Source organism: Drosophila innubila (genome assembly GCF_004354385.1).
Source record: "Drosophila innubila isolate TH190305 chromosome 3L unlocalized genomic scaffold, UK_Dinn_1.0 0_D_3L, whole genome shotgun sequence".
Taxonomy (NCBI): domain Eukaryota; kingdom Metazoa; phylum Arthropoda; class Insecta; order Diptera; family Drosophilidae; genus Drosophila; species Drosophila innubila.
In genome coordinates, this window is record NW_022995376.1 from 23,578,766 (window position 1) to 23,599,789 (window position 21,024).

General features: G+C 37.9%; 4 protein-coding genes and 1 non-coding gene across 8 annotated transcripts; 3 read left to right on the forward strand and 2 right to left on the reverse strand.

Annotated features, from left to right (window-relative positions):
* Positions 1–757: 757 nt before the first annotated feature.
* Positions 758–2,700, reverse strand: LOC117788780 (general transcription factor IIH subunit 2). Its single transcript, XM_034627647.1, has 3 exons — positions 2,545–2,700; positions 2,134–2,475; positions 758–2,083 (listed from the first exon to the last, which is right to left on the reverse strand). The coding sequence occupies exons 1-3, from the start codon at positions 2,607–2,609 to the stop codon at positions 1,177–1,179; spliced, it is 1,314 nt and encodes a 437-aa protein (XP_034483538.1). The 5' UTR covers positions 2,610–2,700; the 3' UTR covers positions 758–1,176.
* A 1,465-nt stretch (positions 2,701–4,165) lies between these two features.
* Positions 4,166–12,407, forward strand: LOC117788140. Of its 2 annotated transcripts, XM_034626804.1 has the most exons (7): positions 4,166–4,330; positions 5,032–5,112; positions 5,194–5,634; positions 5,705–6,720; positions 10,282–11,536; positions 11,605–11,698; positions 12,337–12,407. In XM_034626804.1, the coding sequence occupies exons 2-7, from the start codon at positions 5,055–5,057 to the stop codon at positions 12,365–12,367; spliced, it is 2,895 nt and encodes a 964-aa protein (XP_034482695.1). In that variant the 5' UTR covers positions 4,166–4,330; positions 5,032–5,054; the 3' UTR covers positions 12,368–12,407. The 2 variants fall into 2 exon arrangements, with proteins under 2 accessions (XP_034482695.1, XP_034482697.1); XM_034626806.1 differs by lacking the exon at positions 12,337–12,407 and having other exon boundaries at positions 11,605–12,119.
* An 856-nt stretch (positions 12,408–13,263) lies between these two features.
* On the forward strand, positions 13,264–13,335 carry Trnae-cuc. Its single transcript has one exon. It is a non-coding gene; the product is annotated as a tRNA-Glu (tRNA).
* Positions 13,336–13,853: 518 nt separating this feature from the next.
* Positions 13,854–15,561, reverse strand: LOC117788141 (tRNA (cytosine(72)-C(5))-methyltransferase NSUN6). The gene is made up of 2 exons (XM_034626807.1): positions 15,389–15,561; positions 13,854–15,169 (listed from the first exon to the last, which is right to left on the reverse strand). The coding sequence occupies exons 1-2, from the start codon at positions 15,455–15,457 to the stop codon at positions 13,910–13,912; spliced, it is 1,329 nt and encodes a 442-aa protein (XP_034482698.1). The 5' UTR covers positions 15,458–15,561; the 3' UTR covers positions 13,854–13,909.
* A 565-nt stretch (positions 15,562–16,126) lies between these two features.
* On the forward strand, positions 16,127–20,568 carry LOC117788142 (ADP-ribosylation factor 1). 3 transcript variants are annotated; one of them, XM_034626808.1, is made up of 5 exons: positions 16,127–16,275; positions 18,386–18,721; positions 18,806–18,915; positions 19,129–19,254; positions 20,080–20,568. In XM_034626808.1, exons 2-5 carry the CDS (start codon positions 18,574–18,576, stop codon positions 20,242–20,244), a joined length of 549 nt encoding a protein of 182 aa, XP_034482699.1. In that variant the 5' UTR covers positions 16,127–16,275; positions 18,386–18,573; the 3' UTR covers positions 20,245–20,568. The 3 variants fall into 3 exon arrangements, with proteins under 3 accessions (XP_034482699.1, XP_034482700.1, XP_034482701.1); XM_034626809.1 differs by lacking the exon at positions 16,127–16,275 and adding an exon at positions 16,613–16,752; XM_034626810.1 differs by lacking the exon at positions 16,127–16,275 and adding an exon at positions 18,247–18,266.
* The last annotated feature ends 456 nt before the right edge of the window (positions 20,569–21,024 follow it).

Consider the following 21,024-nt stretch of genomic DNA (forward strand, 5'->3'; position numbering starts at 1 on the left):
GTACAAATTTTATTTTTTTTAATCGTTTTCATGCTTTAATAAAGCTTTGGCAATTTTGTAGGTTATTTATTACGGGCGTCCATTAAAATTTTAACGACCAAACTCAATTCTACAAATTAATTACCATGAAAAAGCACCAGTGAGTTGTCGATTTTTCATGGAAATCGATTTAATCAACTCGATAGATCGTCCAAAAAATTATCGAGTTAAAGTACTCGATAGTTGCTTTCTCGAAAATCGAGCTGTCGATATTTCGATATATTTTTACACTTCTATTTCAAACAGTTATACAGAATACTCTATAGGGAAATTTTACATACTACAACACTTACCTTACCTGACAACTTGTTGAATGAGCGACTAAACTTGAACTTGACACAGCAACACGTCTCTGATTGTTATGAATAGTGAAGAAACTAGTGAAAAACACCTTTAGAATTAAGCTGACTTTAAAAAAATTCGACCCGAGTGCGACGAGCGTTGGCGATGAACTCGCGCGAAACGCAGACAAAAAAAGATACGTCAAGTTTAGATACAGATACGGAATACAGAATAGTACAAAAGCAAATGACAAGAATTAACTGTGAATGACAACAAAAACAACAGCAATAACAATAACAATAGACCCCATACAGCAACAACAATAGAAACAAAAAAAGAGAACATTTCATAATTAAGTTGTTGTAGTAACATTAAAGTCTTCAAAAAAACTAGACGTAGCTGCAATGAGCTGCAAATAATTGAAAAACTTTCGCCATTCGATGGAAAACCTTTAAGAATATATTGTAGATTGTCATATAACTTGAACATTTCAATTGCTGAACGTTGTCATTGAACCAGAGTTGAATGTACCGCACAAAACTCAAGTTATTTCAATGATAATCAATGGTATTTAGTCTGGCCTAAACTTGCTATACCCTGTAATTTTTCGAGAATAACTAAATGGCTTACTATACAATCAGATGAAGTGAATTTTGTTAATCAAAAAATAGATTTATCTGCCTGGCATGCTCAACTTTTTCAAATACAGGGTATAAATTACTTACATTTAATTTGGACATAAAAAAATCTTATTGACAACAATTTGTATGCATCCGAAATGCAACTTTAGCTTACGTCTATATATTAATATGGTTCTAACATAACCAAGAATCAAAGCAGTCGTCTTAGCTTGGTTTACAGGGTATACTGAGTGCGCTGTTTCGAGGTCGATGGCAGCATTGTTTGCTGAGAGTCGTTTGCCGATTTGCCGCCCTGCTTTTGATAGACCAGACCAGCAACTCCTGGAATGGTATTGCAGCCAACGCAGGCGTGCAGCGTCTCATGGATGAATATATCACAGTCGAGGCAGAAGAACTGATTGCAGTAACCGCACTTGAAGACGCTTTTGTCCGCCTGCGCGTTGAGCACCTTGATGCAGCTGTAGCACTTGCGCAATCCACCGCACTCGGGTGCTCCTGGCGGCACCGATTCAAATGGCAGCTCTTCGAAATTGGGCACCGGAAAGAGATGATGATAGGAGCGTGCTAAATGTGGAGCGGAGACCAGCGTAAGGCCGCAGCATTGACACTCCACCGGCAGCTCACAGTACTTGCTGTTGCACTGCGGACAATGATGACCCGTGGTGGACAATTCGCTGGGTTCCTCCAGGTTCTCTATATGGCACATGCACATGGACAGTGGCGCATCTTTGCCCTCCACCTCGCTCTTACTATGCGGGAAGCCCATGCGTATTAAGGAATTGTCCTGTGTCTTGGCAGCTGGCGGTGGATCCACCTGGGACAACAGCTGATCACGATAATGCGAATCATCCAGCACAGCTCCAAAAGTGCCCATCGTTTGTTGTGTCAAATAGCGACAAATGTGAATTTCAGCTGATAACGAAATAACCGAACAGCGTATGCGTTCCTTCTTCAACTCATCAATCGTCAGATTAATGTCCACGGGATCGCAGGTGGTTAAGGAGCCCATAATGATGACTATTTCCCGCGATGCGTGCGAAGGCACCACCTTGAGGGTCTTCAAGGCCAGATCCAAGCCATTTTGCAGCGACGGTTCGCTGGTCAGCGACACACGAGCCAAACTACAAGAAACCCATTAAAATGGTGTTGATATAGATAGAGACCGACTCACCCTTCTAGAGCCTTGAGATGCACACGCGATGTGCCGGTTAATTCGGTTATCTTCTCAGCACGCTTGGCCTTTAGCGCTATAATGCCCAGCTGACTGATGGGATTCTGATCGAAGAACTCTTCAATAAAGATCTCCAGCAGCTTCAATGTGCACAACAGACGTGTGGGCTTTAAATCTGGCACGCTCATTGACTCAGAACAATCCAAGACAATGAACATATGCCTCATCATGCCCAAGCGATTTTGTTTCGTCTTTTCAGCCTGACGCTTGCGCTTCGCCTTCTGGATAATGTCCGCAATGGCACTGTCCAGCAGTCCATCGTCATCCTCCTTGATGGCTTCCCTGTGAACCAAAGAAGCAGAAGCATCTTGTGAAAAGCAACAATACATTATTTGTTAGGTAGTCTTTTACCATGTCTTCTCGTATCCCGTCTCCCAGCGATACTCCTTTTGATCGTCTTGCTCATCATCAGCCATTCTGAGTGCTTATTTATTTAAAGTTAATGTAATAATTACAAAATTTATCAAAAGCCGGCTGTACCAACCACTGTTGCCAACTTTTAAGAGAAAAAATAGCTGTTTCTACGCGAGACGGCACAGCTGATTTCCAAATGTAGTTTTAGTGCTGCCAGCTTGTTTTAATGGTCATGTTGCAACAAAAAACGGGCTGGCAGCCCATTTTTAATTGTGATCAATTTTCAAAATGGGCTTAAATTAAAACTTGTACAAGTTTAAAGCTAGAATTTTGAAAATTGATGCGGAATTTTTGTTAGAATTAAGTAAGTTTAGCTTTGTTACACAATTTCTCCCCATGTGGCACAACGAACTCCCAGCATTCATTAAAAAGTTCGCATATATTTTATCTAACTTCAAAATAAAAATTTTCACTAAATTTTTTATTTTTTGCCAAATTATTGCTTAAAAAAAAACGGTTGCCAACTTAGTTATTTTTTTTTTCAGAGAAATCTTGTGCTACAAAAATTTCAAAGTTGGTATTAGCTGGAAATCAGGCTATTTTAAATATATTTTCAGCTTAGTTTTGCTAATATTTTTGGTAAAAATGTGGAAAAATGCTTACAAACCAATTTAGAAGCTTTACAATCAGCAACTGAGTTCGCTACCCCTTAAATCTTGGCAGCACTGGTGTGGAAACTTTGTTTTGGCCCAAAAACTGCCAAACAATGCCGAAAATGGTAACTTAAAAATGTTGTACCTATTTTAAAAAATTTCTTAATATTTAAACAAGAATTTTATTAAATTTTGTAGTGTTTTTGTTAGAGATTGGTAGATTTTTGATATTTATTTTTTTTTAACTAAATTTGTATTTTCTCTCCCCTTGGGGTGACGAACTTAAGACCTTCAATTAAATGATTTCCTTAATTTTATCTAATTTCGAATTTTACATTTTTTAAATTATTTACTTATTGCAAAAGTATTGCATCTTGAAATTGTCAATACCTAAAATTTACATTTACAATTCAAACTCTAAAAATAGCCAGAACTAGCTATAAATCAGCTTAGCTGACAACAGTGCGTGCAGCTGAAATCCGAAGAGTTGCCATTCCAGCTCAAATTAAAAATATATGCTAAAAATTTGATTGAAAGAATATTCATAATTAAGGCAAGAAAATAATTAAAATTCTATAAATTTAAAAAAATTTTAACGTATAGTTTATTAATCCGTTTAATTTTATTTTTTTTCCATTCATTGACAATTAAACAGTGCTGCCACATTGACAGTATAAATACACCACGCCACGTGATTGGCTTACAGAGGGCTACAAAACTCGGACGAACGGAAAACGGCGCTACACCGCTGATAGAGCATATACGATACAACCAAAATATTGAAGTACATAAAGTTGTGTGAAGTTAAATACTAAACGCTATTTAACCTTTCTTAAATAATTGTAAATTTAAAGTAAAATATTATTGCACATAAAATATATTTATTTCGATTGTGTCTTGTTGCTGTCTATATACACAAAAGGACATACAAAAGTCACCCTAGCCATATCCCGAAAACAGAACTGGCCACTTCGTTCAGTTGTACAAACTTTTTTGGCATTCAGAGTTGGCGCGCGTGCAATTGTGAACAGCGTTGCTTGAGTTGAGGAATAAAAACAGTTAAATATAAATTTATTGTTAAAAAAAAACAGCAACTTTAAATTTTTGTTTAAAACCCATATTTTATGAAGGTGTGTGAAAGAAAAGCCAAACTCAAACCTACAAAAAGGAGTGAAAAAATGCATACATAAATTTACCGAAGAAAAAGGCGCACAATGCAAATTTAATACTACAAATCGTGATAGATAATTGATTGTATTGTTTTAAATGAGCTACAAAGCATATAAATATCATTAAGTCAAACATCTGTGTCTGTGTATACAATGTGTATTCATACAATTAGTTTGTCAATTTGCAATTGCAAATGAAGTGTGCGGCATTTTCTCCTGAAATGGCGGCTAGTTTAAGATAAGAATATAAAAACGATTTGGCTGTTGCTATGTATTCATAACTACATAAGTGTGTTTTATGCTTGTTGAAAGTTTATGTTTTGGAGTTGCATTATTTCGCGCCCGGTTTTCTCTGTTTTGTGCGTCTACACTTTGTGCGGGTGTTCGCTGCATTTTTGCCCATTACGCTTTGTGCTCGCCTTTCTTCCTAGGCGCTGTAATCTCTGCTACTTATTACATACGAGCAAAAGACACCACACTTGGTTGCCATTTGTTAACGTTGCCACCTCGTTGCACAAACACACCACGGCACTGTACTTTTTTTTATTTTTATTTTACTCGCACATGCGTGTGTGTGTGTGTGTTTGTGCGCGTATTTGCTACAGTTTTTATTTGTTTTTAAATTGAATAAAAGAGCATATTTCAAATTGTACACTTTTTAGCTACAACGTTGGTGTTGTGTATAATGTTGGCACAGGAGATTGCACCGACGGAAATTGGCAAACACTCAAATATTATAAGAGGTAAGTTGAAGACAAAAAAAAGAAGTTGATTAAAGAAAAGAAATACAATTTAAACCTTTCCTCGACCCTGTTATAATTCAGCTGCCCAGGAGGAGTTAGCCAACATGGATGTTCTTGTTTGTGGTCGCTGTTTGCGCGCCTTTAACTTTGTTGAAGAGTTTCGATCGCATAAAGAGGATGATGCGTGCGAGAAAGAGAATTCAAATTTAAAAGAATCGCTTGATACGAAGCCCACAATCTGGGCATTTACACTATGGAAAGCCACACAGTTGCACACACGCAAGGGCAGCAACTCTTCAAATTCCTGGGCACTCTATCAGCACTGGGTGAAGCTGGAGGAGAGTGTACGCGAGCCGTGGATTGTGGCTGGACGGACAATACAGTCCTTTGGCAAAATTGGACACGGACAGCTGCAGGATATGCCGGTGCGCATCACCAAAACAGTTGTCAATCCCAACAATAATAATAACAACAACAGCACTGCAAACAGCAACACATCATCCAGTGTCTCACCCACAAGAAGTAAGAACTCAGCAATTATTTCAAATGTATTCAGAATTTTCTAAACTGTTGCTCTATTATAATATTATAGAATCTCCCGCTGGCAAACTGCCAACAGTTGCTTCACAGCTGAAGGACACGGAGAACGAGCGACCCAAATCCAAGCCGGGAACACCTACACCCACAGGAGTCGCCTCAACGCCAGCGACAACAGTTGGCGCTGCCAAGAATAACAATCGGATTGCCATACGAGTCGATCCAAAGACGGAACAACGTTCGGAGGAGGCTGTTGAAAGTATTGTGGCGAAACGATTTAATCCACGGCGGAGAACACACGAGTATCTGGTGAAGTGGTGCGATAGATCGCACAATGAAAACACTTGGGAAGTGATGGCCAACTTAGAGCGTGTCCCATACTTTCTACAAATCTTTGAGAAGCAACTGGCCCGCCAGAAGCTCAAACGTGAGAAGAGCTTAGACGCCCTCAAGCGTATGCAGCAGGAAAAGCAGCCAGTGGATAAATCCCCAAATTCGGGAGTTGGTGGCAAAGCGGATTCAGAACCACTTAGTCCACTATCTGCATCGGCTGTTTCGCCAAATTCATCGGGCGTTGCAGCCTCTCGTCCATCGCGTACTTCGAAAACTAAAGCCATGGATCAGTTCAAGCAATGGGTCAACGAAAGCGGTGGCGGTGAGGGCTCCACGTCGCCATCATCGGCTAACGAGGATGAGTCGGCCACGGAGCAGGATTGGTCGACGGCCGAAACAACGCCAATGGCAATTAAACGCAAATTGAATCACACGGACTCCAGCGCTGAGGGATCTGGCCTCAATGCATCCAATGAATCCATGGAGATGGAAGATCTTGAAGAGGACTTGATACCATCGCACACGGTTAAGCGTTTAAAAAACGGCGGAAGCTCCGTGCAGTTGAATAAGCCCAAAATCCAATCATCGTTGCCAACAACGCCAACACGCATCAATGGCAACTCCACAACCTCTGCCCTCATCGAGAAGGAGCCGAAAATGGGTGAAATCATCTACACGGATGACAGCACTAGTTCGGGCATGTTTCGCAAGCCCGAAATTCCCAACTCTATACAAGCAGTGAGTATACTACTAATCATATGTTGATATACACTCCTGCTCAAAATTATACGACACCTCGAAAATTTTAGTTTCGACCCTCGCAGAAGAAGGGGAAAGCATAGTTAAACAAAATAAAGTATGGAGACTAAAAGCAAAAAGAGTTCTGCACAAAAGCTGCTGTTCCTTTCTTTAAATGCATCTTTCGTTTTCAAGTAACGGATAAAAAAGCACAAAAGGTCTATTTTAGGCTTGCTTCCAATTGTATCAAAGTTATACGACACATTTCAATTTTCTTTATTTAGTTAGAGTTTTGTTTATTATTTTATATTAAAATTAATACATTACCAATAATTAATAATTAATAGAGCCGCCTTGAGCTTTTGCCACCTCAAAAAGTCTTTTAGGCATTGAATTATTTAAATTCTTTAGGATGTTATGGTCTAAAAGAGACCATTGCTTCAAACTTTCGTTTTTAAGATTGTCAACGGTATAAAATTTTTTATTTTTCTCATAGACTCGCCTGGCTAAGATTCGCCAAATGTTTTCTATTGGGCTTAAGTCCGGGGAGCAAGCAGGCCAGTCCAACACATCAACAGATTGCCCATTAAAAAAGCGCTGCGTCTCTTGGCTCCGGTGTATAGGTACATTATCTTGCATATAAACAAAATCTCTTTCTCCATTTTCTTCCAAAATGGTAAAAGACGATTTTCCAATACCTTGATATAATCCTTGCTTTTCATTCTTGAACTTGTGAAGCAGAGGTCAAGCGTTCCAGACTTGTGGTATGCTCCCCAAACCATGGCGGATCCGCCTCCGAAATTGCGTTTGAAAAACATCAGAGGCTCCTTGAGCAGATCTCGCCAATACTGTCGAAAACCATCTGGGCCGTCCAGATTAAATTTTTTTTCATCAGAATAAATTATTTTAACAAAAACTGTTGCACAAAGTCTTGTGATAAAAATGAAGTTAAAATAACATACCGAGGCCCAGTTTCTCTCCAAGTTATTTTCTAAAAATTGAAGACGAGCTATTTTATGGTTAGGTTTAAGGAACGGAGCCTTTTTAAAACACCTCTAACAATGGTTTCGGAGTATTGCAGAGTCCGCCACACCGTCATGCGTGACACACGCTTACTGCAACATGCAGTAAGTGTAGAGCAAGACTCAAAAGAATTCCTTGCTCTCTTTGTTATGCGACGTTTATCGCGGTCATCCAACTTTGGTTTTCTCCCAGAGCTCCGGTTGATACCATATTTTTCCGGATCTTTCAAAAAATTTGAAATTACACATCGGGTTCGACCTACTATTCGGGATATTTGGCTTATACTAAACCCGGCTTCATTGTAGGCCTTTATTCGCCCCATTTCTTCATCGTTCAACAACGTTCCACGCGGCATTTTATTCAAAATGCATCAAATATTAAAAAGAAATATAAAAAAACTTTATGTGCACAAAACTTTTCTCTCTAGCCGCAATAATTGAAATGTGTCGTATAATTTTGATACAATTGGAAGCAAGCCTAAAATAGACCTTTTGTGCTTTTTTATCCGTTACTTGAAAACGAAAGATGCAATTAAAGAAAGGAACAGCAGCTTTTGTGCAGAACTCTTTTTGCTATTAGTCTCCATACTTTATTTTGTTTAAATATGCTTTCCCCTTCTTCTGCGAGGGTGGAAACTAAAATTTTCGAGGTGTCGTATAATTTTGAGCTGGAGTGTACATTTAAGGGCCGTTTTCTCATCTTAATTTTAAAGCCTACTTTACCCATAGGGAACTTTACTGTAAATGTAGGCTATAACTTTTTTCGATCTCTCATCTTGATTTTAAAATAATGCTGGGCTTACATAGGGGCACGGAGAGTCATATTTGACAGCCACAGTGGCACGGAGCAATGTGAACTCAAATGCTGTGACATCAAATTCAAGTGTCACAAAAAGTGAGTCACTTTCAATGTAAACACTGGTGTCATTCCGTGACTCATATTTTTTGTGCCAAAGGCTGGCACGGATTTGACAGAAAATAGTTGGACAGCTGTTTCAGTGGAACCAGCTCAAATGAACGATTTTTCCCGTGCCAAGCATATCGAGCAAGTTGGTTTTTTTTTGGACACTGTGGCACGATTAATTATGTTTTTTTTTTTTTTTTGCAATTCTTGTGATTTGAAATGGATTTGGTGTACAATTTATAGTTTTTATACTAACGTGATCTTGAAATTTATTCCCTAGAGAAGCAAAAGTATATTGGATGTATATTTATTAATTGACAATGTTAATTGGACTAGCAAAAGTGAAGGTTGTGTGGAATGCTCAGAAACAACCATTATTTGATAAATATACATTAAATTAATTTTGTTTGCTGGACAAAAAAGCGCGCCACTGGTTTGTTTTTATTCTTTTTGTGGAACTTGCTTATTGCGCACGAACTTGTTCAATGTTCAATTGGCGCTGTATGAAAATGACAAGTAGTGTTCACATTGACGGCAGTCATTTTGGCACAGCGCTGTAAAGCATATTTTAAGTGACGTCAATGTGAGCACTTTGATTAGTGTCACGGGCTGTCAGAAATTTTAAATAACTTTTCGTGTTATTTTTAGCTATTATTCTGCTTATTCTATTCTATTAATATCAGATAAACATCGCGTTAATAAATTAGGATAAATGATGATAAACAATTCAGGCTCCTTAAGGTATGCAATAATTGATACACTGTATTTCGTTGCCCTTAGCAACACCAAAATAATCGTAGAAGGCGAATGTTAAGCCCTTACAGTTTGGATGATCTTCCCTGTAACATAGCCTGCTTGCAACTAAATTTTTGACAAAAAAATCAAAGATCCCTTGAAAGCCAATTTTTTTAGACGGTAAGGTTGATAGCAAGATGAGAAAGCGGCCCTTAGGGAGATTTCTGTGGATTATAACTTATCGACAGCACTGTAGAGAGCAAGCAAATCGATAGTGTTATCGAATATGCGCTTAAAAATTTGAACAACTTAATTCTATAAATTAATCGAATCCGTTAATTCCGAATCAATGGGAATCGATTTAATTAACTGATAGATCGTCAATAAATTATCGAGCTGAAGAATTGAAAATCGCTACTGCGAAAATCGAGTTGTATTTTCATGTATTTGTACATCACTATTAAAAAAATCTTAGAAAAATAGATTTTACACTTTCGAATCAGTGTGCAAAAGAAGTGAATCTGTTTATGGAATACAAGGGATATTAATTATAGCAAATATTATCGACTATATATCATGTAATGTTTTCGAATATATAAATATTGTTAATAATCGATCGAACACCATAATACTATCAAACGGTCTATAATGTACATGGATTAAAACCATTATCGAAAAAAAATCGCTAACTTTAACAAAACCGATATACAAATTTATTAAATAACCAATTATCAAAATAGAAGCATTACCAAAAACTAACTTACTGAAACCGATATTCGTTTCGGATCGATAGCCTGATAATTTACCTATGGTACCGCCATAGATAATATTTGATCTTTTAAGATAAATATCGATACAAATATTTATTGCTTACAAATTTCGTTGAATTTTCTATTGCAGAAACGTCAAAGAACCGAGGGTCCAGTGCGGTACTTATCGCGATCCGAAATAACCTGTAACACCAGAGGCATCTTTCGCATAGACAGCTCGGAAGCCAGAACATCTGCAGTCTCCGTGGCGACAGTTCCTCCCGCCAAGCGTATGGCAGTCGCTCGAGCCTCTGGCAACAGTTCACCCGTGACTGTTGGCCAGCGTCCGCATGTGTTGCGGACACTTGGACAGGGAGGAGCTCCGTTGGCACGTCGTCCGGTGGGCAGCAGCAGCACGCCCACTTCAGTGCGACAAGTGGCAACACCTGCACGAGCTGGAGCCCAGGCTGGCAGTGGTCGCATGGTTGTGGCACGCTCCAACACGCCACAGCAGCGGGTGATGGCAGGTGGCAAGGCTGTAACGCCGGAGCAGAAGATACTGCAGCTGTCCAAGTCTGGGGATCTCAAAGTGACGCGCAAGGTGATGACGCGCGAGGATCTCTTAGCGCAGCGAGCGGCACAGGTGCGTCAGCAGCGGCAGCAACATGCACAGGCCTTGCAACAGCAGAAACAACAGCAGGTGCAGATCCAGAAGGTGCAACAGCTGACACCGCTGCGACAACGCACTGCAAATGCGGCGGCTGCCAAGGTGCAACCAATGCAAATAGAAATGGAAATGGAACAGGAAGAGCTGCCACAGCATCAGGCACAATTGTGCCCCATCACTGGCAAACTAATTGGCCAGGAGGAGACGCAATTGCAAATGGAGCAGGAGCAACAACAGGAGCAGCAGCGTGAACAGCTCGAGGCAGCCGCCCAGGAGCTGCTGGGCAGTGAGCAGCAGGTTCTCACCAATGAGGATGGCTCAGCGTTGCTTGTGCGCGGCGAGGATGGCACCGTCTATCAGGTGGCTGGCAAGAATGCCGAAGGACAGACCATTCTGGTTACCCAGGGTCCCGATGGGGAGCAACAGTTCGCCTATGTGGCCGCTGCCGAGGGTGAGGATCAGGATGTGCTTACCCTGGACAATGCTGTCGCCGAGGCAGTGGCTGCCGTTGGCCAACAAGGCGATGCCACAGCCGATGGGGAGCACATATTGGTCAGCATGACGGAAGAGGAGCTGGCACAACATCAAGCGGCGGTGTTGCAGCAACAACAGCAACAGGAGGCGGCGCCAGCGGGCAGCACACCGCACACGGCACAGATTCACATCACAACCTCGGACAGCGACGGACAGGAGGCACAAATACCTGCCGAAGTGGTCCAAGCGGATTTACCATCGCCGGGTAAGCAACAACATTCATTTATATACATTTGTATTTATAACAAAAGCATTTCTTTTTGGCATTTGCAGGTGGAACGCGTCGGGTTGTTTTGTTGCTGCAGGATGGCACGTTTATGATGACTGAAATGCAGGAGGATCAGTTCAAGACGCTAAATATCCCGACGTAAATAAACAAAAACAATATATCTAAACTCCTAGGCATATGTATATGTAGCTTCTAAGCATTATTATGATAAAGCACGGGCCTTTGTTATAAGAAAGACGAATGGAAGTGGAAGTGGAAAAAGGATATAAATTGATACAAGAAATCGACTTAAACCATTTAGGCATTAACCTCATCCCGTAGCTGATCCCATTATGCCAATCATATCGCACTCCAATTGCTCTCAAGTTTATCTTGTTTTAGTTTTCCCAATGATATTTATATTTTTTTCCAAATAATGCAATTAAAATTCTTACCTCCATTAAATGTTAATCCAAAAAAAAACCAGATAACTACAATAAGTGAATAGTTTGAGAGTAGCGTAAATAATATTCGATTTTTGGATCTGTTATTAAATATATTAAATAAAAACTATGCAAAGTTTATAGATTGTATAGTTTTTATCTATTGCTGGACATTAGCAAATCCATAATTCGCTGGAAATTCAATAACTTGACTTTATAGATGAGAAAACAAATTTTAAAAAACCAGAAATAAAACTACAAATATAACTTGTAACTGTAATAAATAAAACAAAATTAGTTTATAATTTAATTAATTTACTTAAAATTAATACAATGTGTAATTCTTTATTCTAGGCAACCAGAAAATGCAGCAGTTGCATTTTGAGAAACTCGTTTAAACTCACAACAACAAAAATCAATTAAAATGCAACAAAAATAATGACTACACCACACACACACAAACAAACATATTACGCATAAACAAAACCAACATTTAGGCGTATAGAACATGTAATATTATAATTATCAATATGAAATGTACATTATTTAAGTATTTTTAAAATCTAATTAAATAACAGCATTACATCAACAACAACTACAACAAGATGTTCAATAATTTTAAATTTGAGCAAGGAAAAAATTAAAATAAAGCTATAAACATGCCACAAACACTTAACAAGAAACATAGTTGTAAAATATATAAAACAATATTTAAACTGCAATTTAAATTAAAATAAAAACAGAAATAAATGCGAAAAAAAAATCTACAAATGTTTGCAGTGGCTTTTTTTTTTCAGATAGAAATCGTTGCGTTCTCACTACGACTAAATAAATATAAATAAGTTCTTTGAAAAGAATTTTGTTTTTAGTAAACAGCATTCTTTTAGGAATCAAAGATAAAGCTTATGAGTTTATGGGCCCGTTTAAAGTTTATCAAAGAGATATTTTTAAATTTGACCTTAATTTCAATACATTTTACTTTAAAATATCTTCATTATTTAACCCCTTGACTAGACATTGAAAACTCGGCTCTATAACCTGGAAATAAGTATCCGGATGAAAGGGAAAATCCTTTTTTAGATTGGTTATTGTGAAAAGAATTTAAACCTTCAATTTTCATCATAATAATCATTTTGAACTCTTATTTTTATAATTTTAATTCTAAAATCACACTTAAAAGTAACTTTTAATTATAAAACTTAAAATATAGGAAGTTATTTTACAATCTTAGGAAAACGCCTTTTGGAACTTAGCCATAAAGAATCCCACTGTACCCAACCATCCCATATTGTCTAGTGGTTAGGATACCCGGCTCTCACCCGGGAGGCCCGGGTTCAATTCCCGGTATGGGAAAAATAAATCGAAATGATGAGTTTTCTTTTTCGTTAGTTTTTTTAAATTTATTAATGTTTTGTGATATCTGATGATATACTTAATAAGTATTTTTTTACCCTTTAATAAAAAAATAAGTTAAAGGGTATATTGTGTTTGCTGGATTATATGTAACAGGGAGCAGGAGGCATTTCCGACCCTATAAAGCATCAACAGCCGAGTCGATATAGCCATGTGTGTCTGTCCGTCTGTCTTCCACACCCACATTTTTTTTAATAATTCGGGTTTTATATCAATTTACGTTATCTATAATTATTATTACACTTAATCGCAGCAAAATCGCAAGACCGGCAGTAATAGTTAACCAAACTTATTTATAATGAAAGCAATAGAAGCACCCAAAAGCTTGCAGTAGCTTTTATAAGATAGTCATTTGTATAAATTACTTTTATATATATTAAAATAAATTACGGCTATTCTATGGCTGGGATCCCGACTATAGTCTTTCCCACGTGTTTTTAAGATTTAAAGTCATAGAATAACACTTAAGTAACTTTTTATTATAAAAATTAAACAAACATGGTTTTTTACAATCTTAGGACAACGACTTTTGGAACTTGGCTATAAAGAATCCCACTGTATCCAAGTGCTTCACACGATTTGCCGCACTTGGGCCGAAACGCTGCAGGAGCTCACACTGTGCAGCATCCAGATCCGGCAGTGGCAGTCCTGGTGAGCCCAGTTTGGGTGTGGCATCTACGAGTTCCAGCTGGGGGAATCTGCGCAAGGCCCAAGCCACCAACTGCTCACACTCCGCCTCAGTGACGGTGCAGGTGCTGTAGACAAGAACGCCGCCAGGTCGGAGCAGTGGAACTGCCTGGGAGAATAGACTGCGTTGTATGTGTGGATAGGATTGCAACACTTTGACTTGCTTAATGTTGCAACTGAGCTGCGGACGATTGCCTAGTCCGCTGCAGGGAGCATCCAAAAGTATGCGATCAAAGCTGCTGGAGGCATAAGGTGGTTTCATGCAGATTCCACTTCCGTTCTCATCCCAAGCCTTTGTGGCATCAAATTGATGGGCTGCAATGCAACTGTAGTTAGCCAGCTTCGATTGCATGCCACGCACGCGACTGCCAGAGTTATCCAGCGCAATAACAGTGCCCACGTTGCCCATGAGCTCGGCAATGTGGGTTGTCTTGTTGCCTGGCGCCGCACACATGTCCAGGACGCGTTCACCCGGCTGTGGCGCCAACACACGTACACACACAATAGAGGGCAGGTTCTGCAGCAACGCATCCTCATCACTGAGATCACCCAAGGTGGGAACGCCACTCACATTCGTCAACATTCTCACGGCTATTCCAGAGGGCGGTTGCTCCTTGTTGTTGTTGTACAGCTGATGGCGTTGCATGAGCACTTGGCCCACTCCCAGGAAGATCTTCTCATCGCAGCTGTAGCGCGTTGCAGTGCCTTTCTTGCATTTGCCCGGCAAATCCGCAAACACATTGACCATCTCCTGCAGTTGTGTTCCCGTTTCCATGGCCAAAACTCCGGGTGCAAAGATGTGAGCGCCTCTCAGCAAGGCAGCCCCACAGCTGGTGTCCACAATCAGCTGCTTGAGGCAGTCCTCATATCCGACATCAGCAGATGTGTCCAATGGTGCTATGCACAACATTTCCGGCAATTCTGGGAGTCCGAATACCTTGGGTGCTTTTGGGCCATAACGTTCGCTTAATTGATTCTGTAATTTGGCTTTGTAGTCCGCTACGTCGGTGCGAAGCGTGTTGATTCGATAGGTTGTAATGCGAGGCGTCTGGCATAGCCATGGTAACAACTGTGGCAAAGCTGAAGACTGAAATAATCCATATTTCAATTAGAAAATTTAAAATTAACGCAGCCAATCTTGCGCCATCAAACAACCAACTTATCGAATGCCAATGTGTCCCTAATAAATTCAGAATTATCGAAATATCGTACTTCATTTATCTGCTTCTCATAGCTAAGAATTGACATTTCGGGTTGTGCATGTGTTTGTAATGTCACTTAAATTGTAAACAAACTGCTCACTCACATGAACTTTAAGGATTTCATTTTCCAGCAGCAATCCCTTGCCCAAGAATGGCGTCTTTGGATAAAACATTTATTTATTTATAGCGTGCAGTTCAGTGCTGCCAAATTTTTAAAGGAAGAAATGGCTGTTTCTGGCTGGAAAGCGTCCCAAAAATATCTGAAATACTAGCCAACTGATAAATGTAGATTTTAGTTACTGCAAATTTCAAAATGCAATAAATTGTGCAAAAATTAAAAAATTCTATCTTCAAAATTAAGAAAAATTCAAAGAAAGGTTAATTTTCTTGGGTGCAACCAATTTTGCAAATTCTTAAAATGGTGGCCACCAGATCGGTGACAGCGTTTTACACCAGTGCTGCCAAGTTTTTAGGGGGAACAATAGCTGTTTCTGGCTGGAAGGCATCTACATTTTTTTTGTGGGTAATGTAACAGTACTATTGTTGCACAGTTAAAAATAATACTAATGCAAAACAAAGCTGAATATATATTTTAAATTATTCTTATTTCCGGCAAATAACGTTTTCAAGTTTTTCTATCAAACGAACTCTGAAAATAGACAAAACTAGCTATGAAATAGCTAAGATGGCATTCACGTCTGGTTGTCATTTTTTGAACTCAACACACCGGCCTCGCTTGTGGACAAGACGTGGCAGCATATGAATGAGAGTGCCGCATGAGAAGTCACCACGAAATGGTATAGTCTTGCTGCTCTAGCACACGTCCACGCTTAACGTTGAGCGTACGTTCAGCGTTGGTGAATTTACAGTTTTTTCAACGGCAAGTGTATTCTCGGTCAAGTTTTATTTCGCTCTGTGATTTTTTGACATTTCCAAGCAGAAATTTCTAAAATTTCTGCTCAAATTGATGCGCATTTGATTCAATTATTTGGTGCGTATAGATTTTCAATCATGATTTGGGTGCCTTAGTTGCGAAACGGCGTATTTTAATGAAAATCTGGTAGGGATTTTATCATTTGGTACAGAAAATGCTGCCGCAGCAATGTGGGTGATGTTGGTGTATTGGTGTAGAAATTTTGACACACGCACACACAACTATCGTGAGAAACTGTCGATGAAAGTGCACGTAAACTGTAACATCCTCTGCTATAAGTTAAATTACCTCATGTTTCCAAATAATAAATATTTAATGACCGTTTACAAACTATGCAATGGTAATTTTCTATTATATAATTAACATTTTCTACCATTTATCTCGGTAAAATGTGCAATCGATAGGTTGCATATCGATTCCTGCAATCGCAGACAACTCTGTCATCACCAACTTGTACATTCTTCTTTCGCCGTCGGTTTGGCAGCAGAAAATTTTATCAAAGGAAAATTTACAAAAAAAACTGCAAAGAAAACGGTAAATAATGAGTGCAAAGTGCAATAGTTCAAATCTAAATATCCAGACAATGTTCAAAGTGGAAAACCAACGATTATTTCAATTGTAAAGTAACAAAACAAGGCGGCCGCTGTTTGACGAACGCAAAAGAAAAAAAAAAAAAGCATACGTCGCCGTCATCATTTCTTGGTACTCATACAAAGGCAGCCACACACAGGCACACACACATACATGTAAAAATTGCATAGGGCTGCCTAGTGTGTGCGTGGGCTAGCTGTGCATTAATTTTTCGTGCAAACAAAGAAAACTTGAAAATTTACCAAATTCAATGCGAATTTTTAACGCTACAAATTTTATATCTCTGTGTTTTAGTGCATTTAACTCGCCGAAAATGATGATCATTTAACACTCACATCAGAGTTTTAGGCAACCCTAAACTCTCGTATGTGTGTGTATGAGTGTTTGTATATTATGACTGTGTATTTGTATGCAGGGTGTTGCTGCCGCTGCGGCGGCATATAAAAAAAAGTAGCTACGTGTAGTTTTCATTTTGTTACACATATTTAATGTGACATTGCGTTTTCTGCACGTTGTACTTTTTGGCAGTGAATGCAAGTTAACAATGCTTAAGAGAATTATTAATGAGGCTTTTATAGATACGTCGTATATGTATTATTACGTTTTGTTCTGCAGCTCTAGCGACTGAAGAGTCGTGGCTGCTTGCTGTTTGTTGTTATTGGCGTAGGAGAAGCTTCCCTTTCTCTTTCTCTCTCTCTCTGTTTCCATAGCCAGTCAATTAAACTTTCAATTGAAGTGTGTGCGTGTGTATGTTTTCTACTCAAACAGACACTTACACACAGGCATACGCATACTAGTTAAATCTGCCGTTGTTTAAACTTTATCGCTGCTGCTGACTCACCATAGATTTTGAGCGATTCATCAGTTTTGCATTTGCACTGATAAATAACTCAGGCTAATCATTTACGCGTTGCGTTGTTACACGTTTTTTCATAAGTTTATGATTGAAACACACACATTAACAGCAACATCAAAAAAAATCAATATCTTATCAGTTGTGCGATTTCAGCGTCAACGCTGACTGCGCCGTTAGCGTTGGCAGCGACTTTAAATACCAAATAAAAGCAATTTTTGACAATTAGGTTTTGACTTTGATTCTTGGTTTTGTTTCTATTTTGAAGCCACGACATCTTGAACTTACTGTTGTTGTTATTTTTGTTGTTGTCATTGAACTTTTGCAAAAGCTTTCATCGCCTTTTCTACACTTTCTCGCTCCGTTGAAGAAAGAGACTTACTTTGTTGCTGCTACGTATTTAACCATTTTTAATGGGAGTTTTCGTACATATTTCATGATTTCGCTTTGGGGTTTCCGGTTTACTCATCGCTCGTTCAACACGTCAGCTTAACAATCGAAGCTGATGTGCTGAAATTTGATTAAAACAGTGTGCAATAAACCGTCAAAACCTAAACAACATTTGACTTGAACTTCAGTCGTCTTATTTATATTTGTAATACAAGTCAGTTTATATCGGGGGTTGTTTTTTCCTTTGCTTCTCCATATGCCAGGAGCTGTTTAATTAATTCGAATTGAGTTCCAGGATAAGCAATAATTAGGATCCTTATCTATTTATTGCAGTTTCTTCACGTCACAAGCAAACAAATCCACAAAAGAGTTGCATATTAACAGCAGTAGCAACTCGGATTTGAACTTGTCTAAATAATTCCAGAAATAAATATATTAATAAAGAAGCAGTAGTATAACAATTTTAAATAAAATAAAAATAATCCCCTCCACATTGAAAGACAAGAAGCAACAGCAGCAACATGGGAAATGTATTTGCGAATCTATTCAAAGGCCTCTTCGGTAAAAAGGAAATGAGAATATTGATGGTCGGTTTGGATGCCGCTGGTAAAACCACAATTCTGTACAAACTCAAATTAGGCGAAATTGTTACAACGATACCTACCATTGGTAAGTTTCATTTAATCATAAAACTTGTAAAGAATTAATAAACTAATGCTTATTTATCACTTTTTCTTTGCACATTCTTTGCAGGTTTCAATGTGGAGACTGTAGAATACAAGAATATTAGCTTTACAGTGTGGGATGTGGGCGGCCAAGACAAAATTCGTCCATTGTGGAGGCATTACTTCCAGAATACACAAGTACGTTGTTGTCAATTTATGAATTGTTTTTTTTTTTTTTTTTTATTAATTTTTAGATGATGTTAACAACTTGTTATGATTATACTATGATTATTCAAAGTTAATTTTGTTTCAAGACGGGACTGATACTTATCTACATGATCAGATTAATTAGCTCTTATCTTTAATATAAGACTCTATTAACATATGTGTTGTATCTCATTCTATACGCAGGGTCTTATCTTCGTCGTTGATAGCAATGACAGAGAGCGTATCGGTGAGGCGAGAGAGGAGTTGATGCGCATGCTGGCTGAGGATGAGCTTAGAGATGCAGTCTTACTAATATTCGCCAACAAACAGGTACGTTGATTTATATATTCATTGTTAAAATGTTAAATCCGGTTACAAAGTATATTATACTAATTTATATAACAGTAAACATTCTATACAAGCAATTCACAAATACCCATTTTTAAATAAAAGTTTTCTATGTAGAAAAAGTTGCTAATATAGAAAAAAGGAGTATGAATTTGAAATTAAATTCGTTTTGCGATAACTAAGAAGTTTTATTTGTTAAAATAATATTAAGTATTTTAAGAACTGCTATTTCTCTGATTCGTCGCAAAAACATGATTTCATTGGTGGTAAGGTTATTTTCCTCATTATCAAGGTTTGGATTTTTTAATTTTTTTATTCTCTGGATGTCGTTATGATTTATATGTGTCGTGGATGCAAATTCTTCAAAATTTTCTTTGTCGTTTTTAATCCTTGTTAAAGTGCAGTTATGTATATTGAACATTCTGCAGACCTCTGATGATTTCTTGCCATCTTGAAATTCATTCCAAATTAATAATTTTGTTATTAAAGAAATCGGTTTTCTGCATTTTTCTCCATTTTTATAAAAGAATGGAATTAAAATGATATGTTGCTTTTGTAAAAGTTGATTATATAGAATGTTTACTATATTATAATCATTTAAACGTTTTAAATATAGATGTCAGCATTTTCAAATTGATTGCACAACATATTTGAGGCTAGATGTGCAAAACCAAATGTTAACTGATAAGAAACGCATATTGTACTGATAAGAAAGCCTTGAAAATGTACTCTCACTAATTGAGAATTGAGTGTGTTCATCTTATGTATATACATATTTTAATTACATACTTTCTCTTATCATTTCAGGATCTGCCAAATGCAATGAATGCGGCTGAAATCACTGATAAGCTTGGCTTGCACTCACTCAGAAACCGCAATTGGTATATACAGGCGACGTGTGCAACCAGCGGCGATGGACTCTACGAGGGACTCGATTGGTTGTCCAATCAGCTAAAGAATGCTAATCGCTAAATAAACTTTAAACAACAACAAGAACAGCAGCAGCAACAACCACAATAGCAGCAGCAACAACAAAAACAACAACAAAATAATTATACACTAACTTTGATTTAAAAAGCAAAGAAGCAAAAAACCATCAACAACTACTACGCCATCATAACGGCATCATTATATGTATGTGGGAAATAATAACAACAACAAAAACAAAAACAAGATCAACAACATGAGCGTACTGAGGGTTCTGTGCATTTCCATTTCCAGCTATAATAACACGCAAAGCCGCCGCGCATAATTGAAATTTGTTTAAGAGAATCGCAAACACCGCTTAAAAAAAAAGAAGAAGCAAAAACACAACTTTTCAAAGCAGCATCAGCATATAAAAGAACGCTATGATTTAATTTAAATTTATATATATATAATTATTGGATGTTTAAATGCAAAAAATGAGTAACAAGAGAACCCAATCACCACCACCACAACAACAACAAGAAAGAGAAAAATAACAAGTATATATGGTATAAAATTGTCTTTTTAAGTTATTTTTGCCCTACCCCCCTCATCAATATATATTTCTTTTTAATTTTATAAATATAAAAGTAATAATAATGAGAAAAACAAAACTGTAATTGTAATTGCTCTTTAAAAATACAAGAAAAAAAAAACAATTAAATTTTTTCGTTTGTGTCCGTCGCATGACCGCAAAACAAGTAACAAAAAAACACATACATAAAAGAAAAACTATATGAAAACGGAACGTACTATTTATAAAGGTAATTCTAAATAAAATTTAAA

Bases quoted from the DNA above. Each gene is read 5' to 3' on its own strand.
- LOC117788780 (XM_034627647.1), bottom strand. From the start codon at position 2,609: ATGGCTGATGATGAGCAAGACGATCAAAAGGAGTATCGCTGGGAGACG. The intron at 2,476-2,544 runs GTAAAAGACTAC...TTTGGTTCACAG, and splicing joins ACGGGATACGAGAAGACATG to GGAAGCCATCAAGGAGGATG. The intron at 2,084-2,133 runs GTGAGTCGGTCT...GGTTTCTTGTAG, and splicing joins CATCTCAAGGCTCTAGAAGG to TTTGGCTCGTGTGTCGCTGA.
- LOC117788140 (XM_034626804.1), top strand. From the start codon at position 5,055: ATGTTGGCACAGGAGATTGCACCGACGGAAATTGGCAAACACTCAAAT. The intron at 5,113-5,193 runs GTAAGTTGAAGA...GTTATAATTCAG, and splicing joins ACACTCAAATATTATAAGAG to CTGCCCAGGAGGAGTTAGCC. The intron at 6,721-10,281 runs GTGAGTATACTA...TTTCTATTGCAG, and splicing joins TTCCCAACTCTATACAAGCA to AAACGTCAAAGAACCGAGGG.
- LOC117788141 (XM_034626807.1), bottom strand. From the start codon at position 15,457: ATGTTTTATCCAAAGACGCCATTCTTGGGCAAGGGATTGCTGCTGGAA. The intron at 15,170-15,388 runs GTGAGTGAGCAG...GGATTATTTCAG, and splicing joins ATGAAATCCTTAAAGTTCAT to TCTTCAGCTTTGCCACAGTT.
- LOC117788142 (XM_034626808.1), top strand. From the start codon at position 18,574: ATGGGAAATGTATTTGCGAATCTATTCAAAGGCCTCTTCGGTAAAAAG. The intron at 18,916-19,128 runs GTACGTTGTTGT...TTCTATACGCAG, and splicing joins ATTACTTCCAGAATACACAA to GGTCTTATCTTCGTCGTTGA. The intron at 19,255-20,079 runs GTACGTTGATTT...TTATCATTTCAG, and splicing joins TAATATTCGCCAACAAACAG to GATCTGCCAAATGCAATGAA.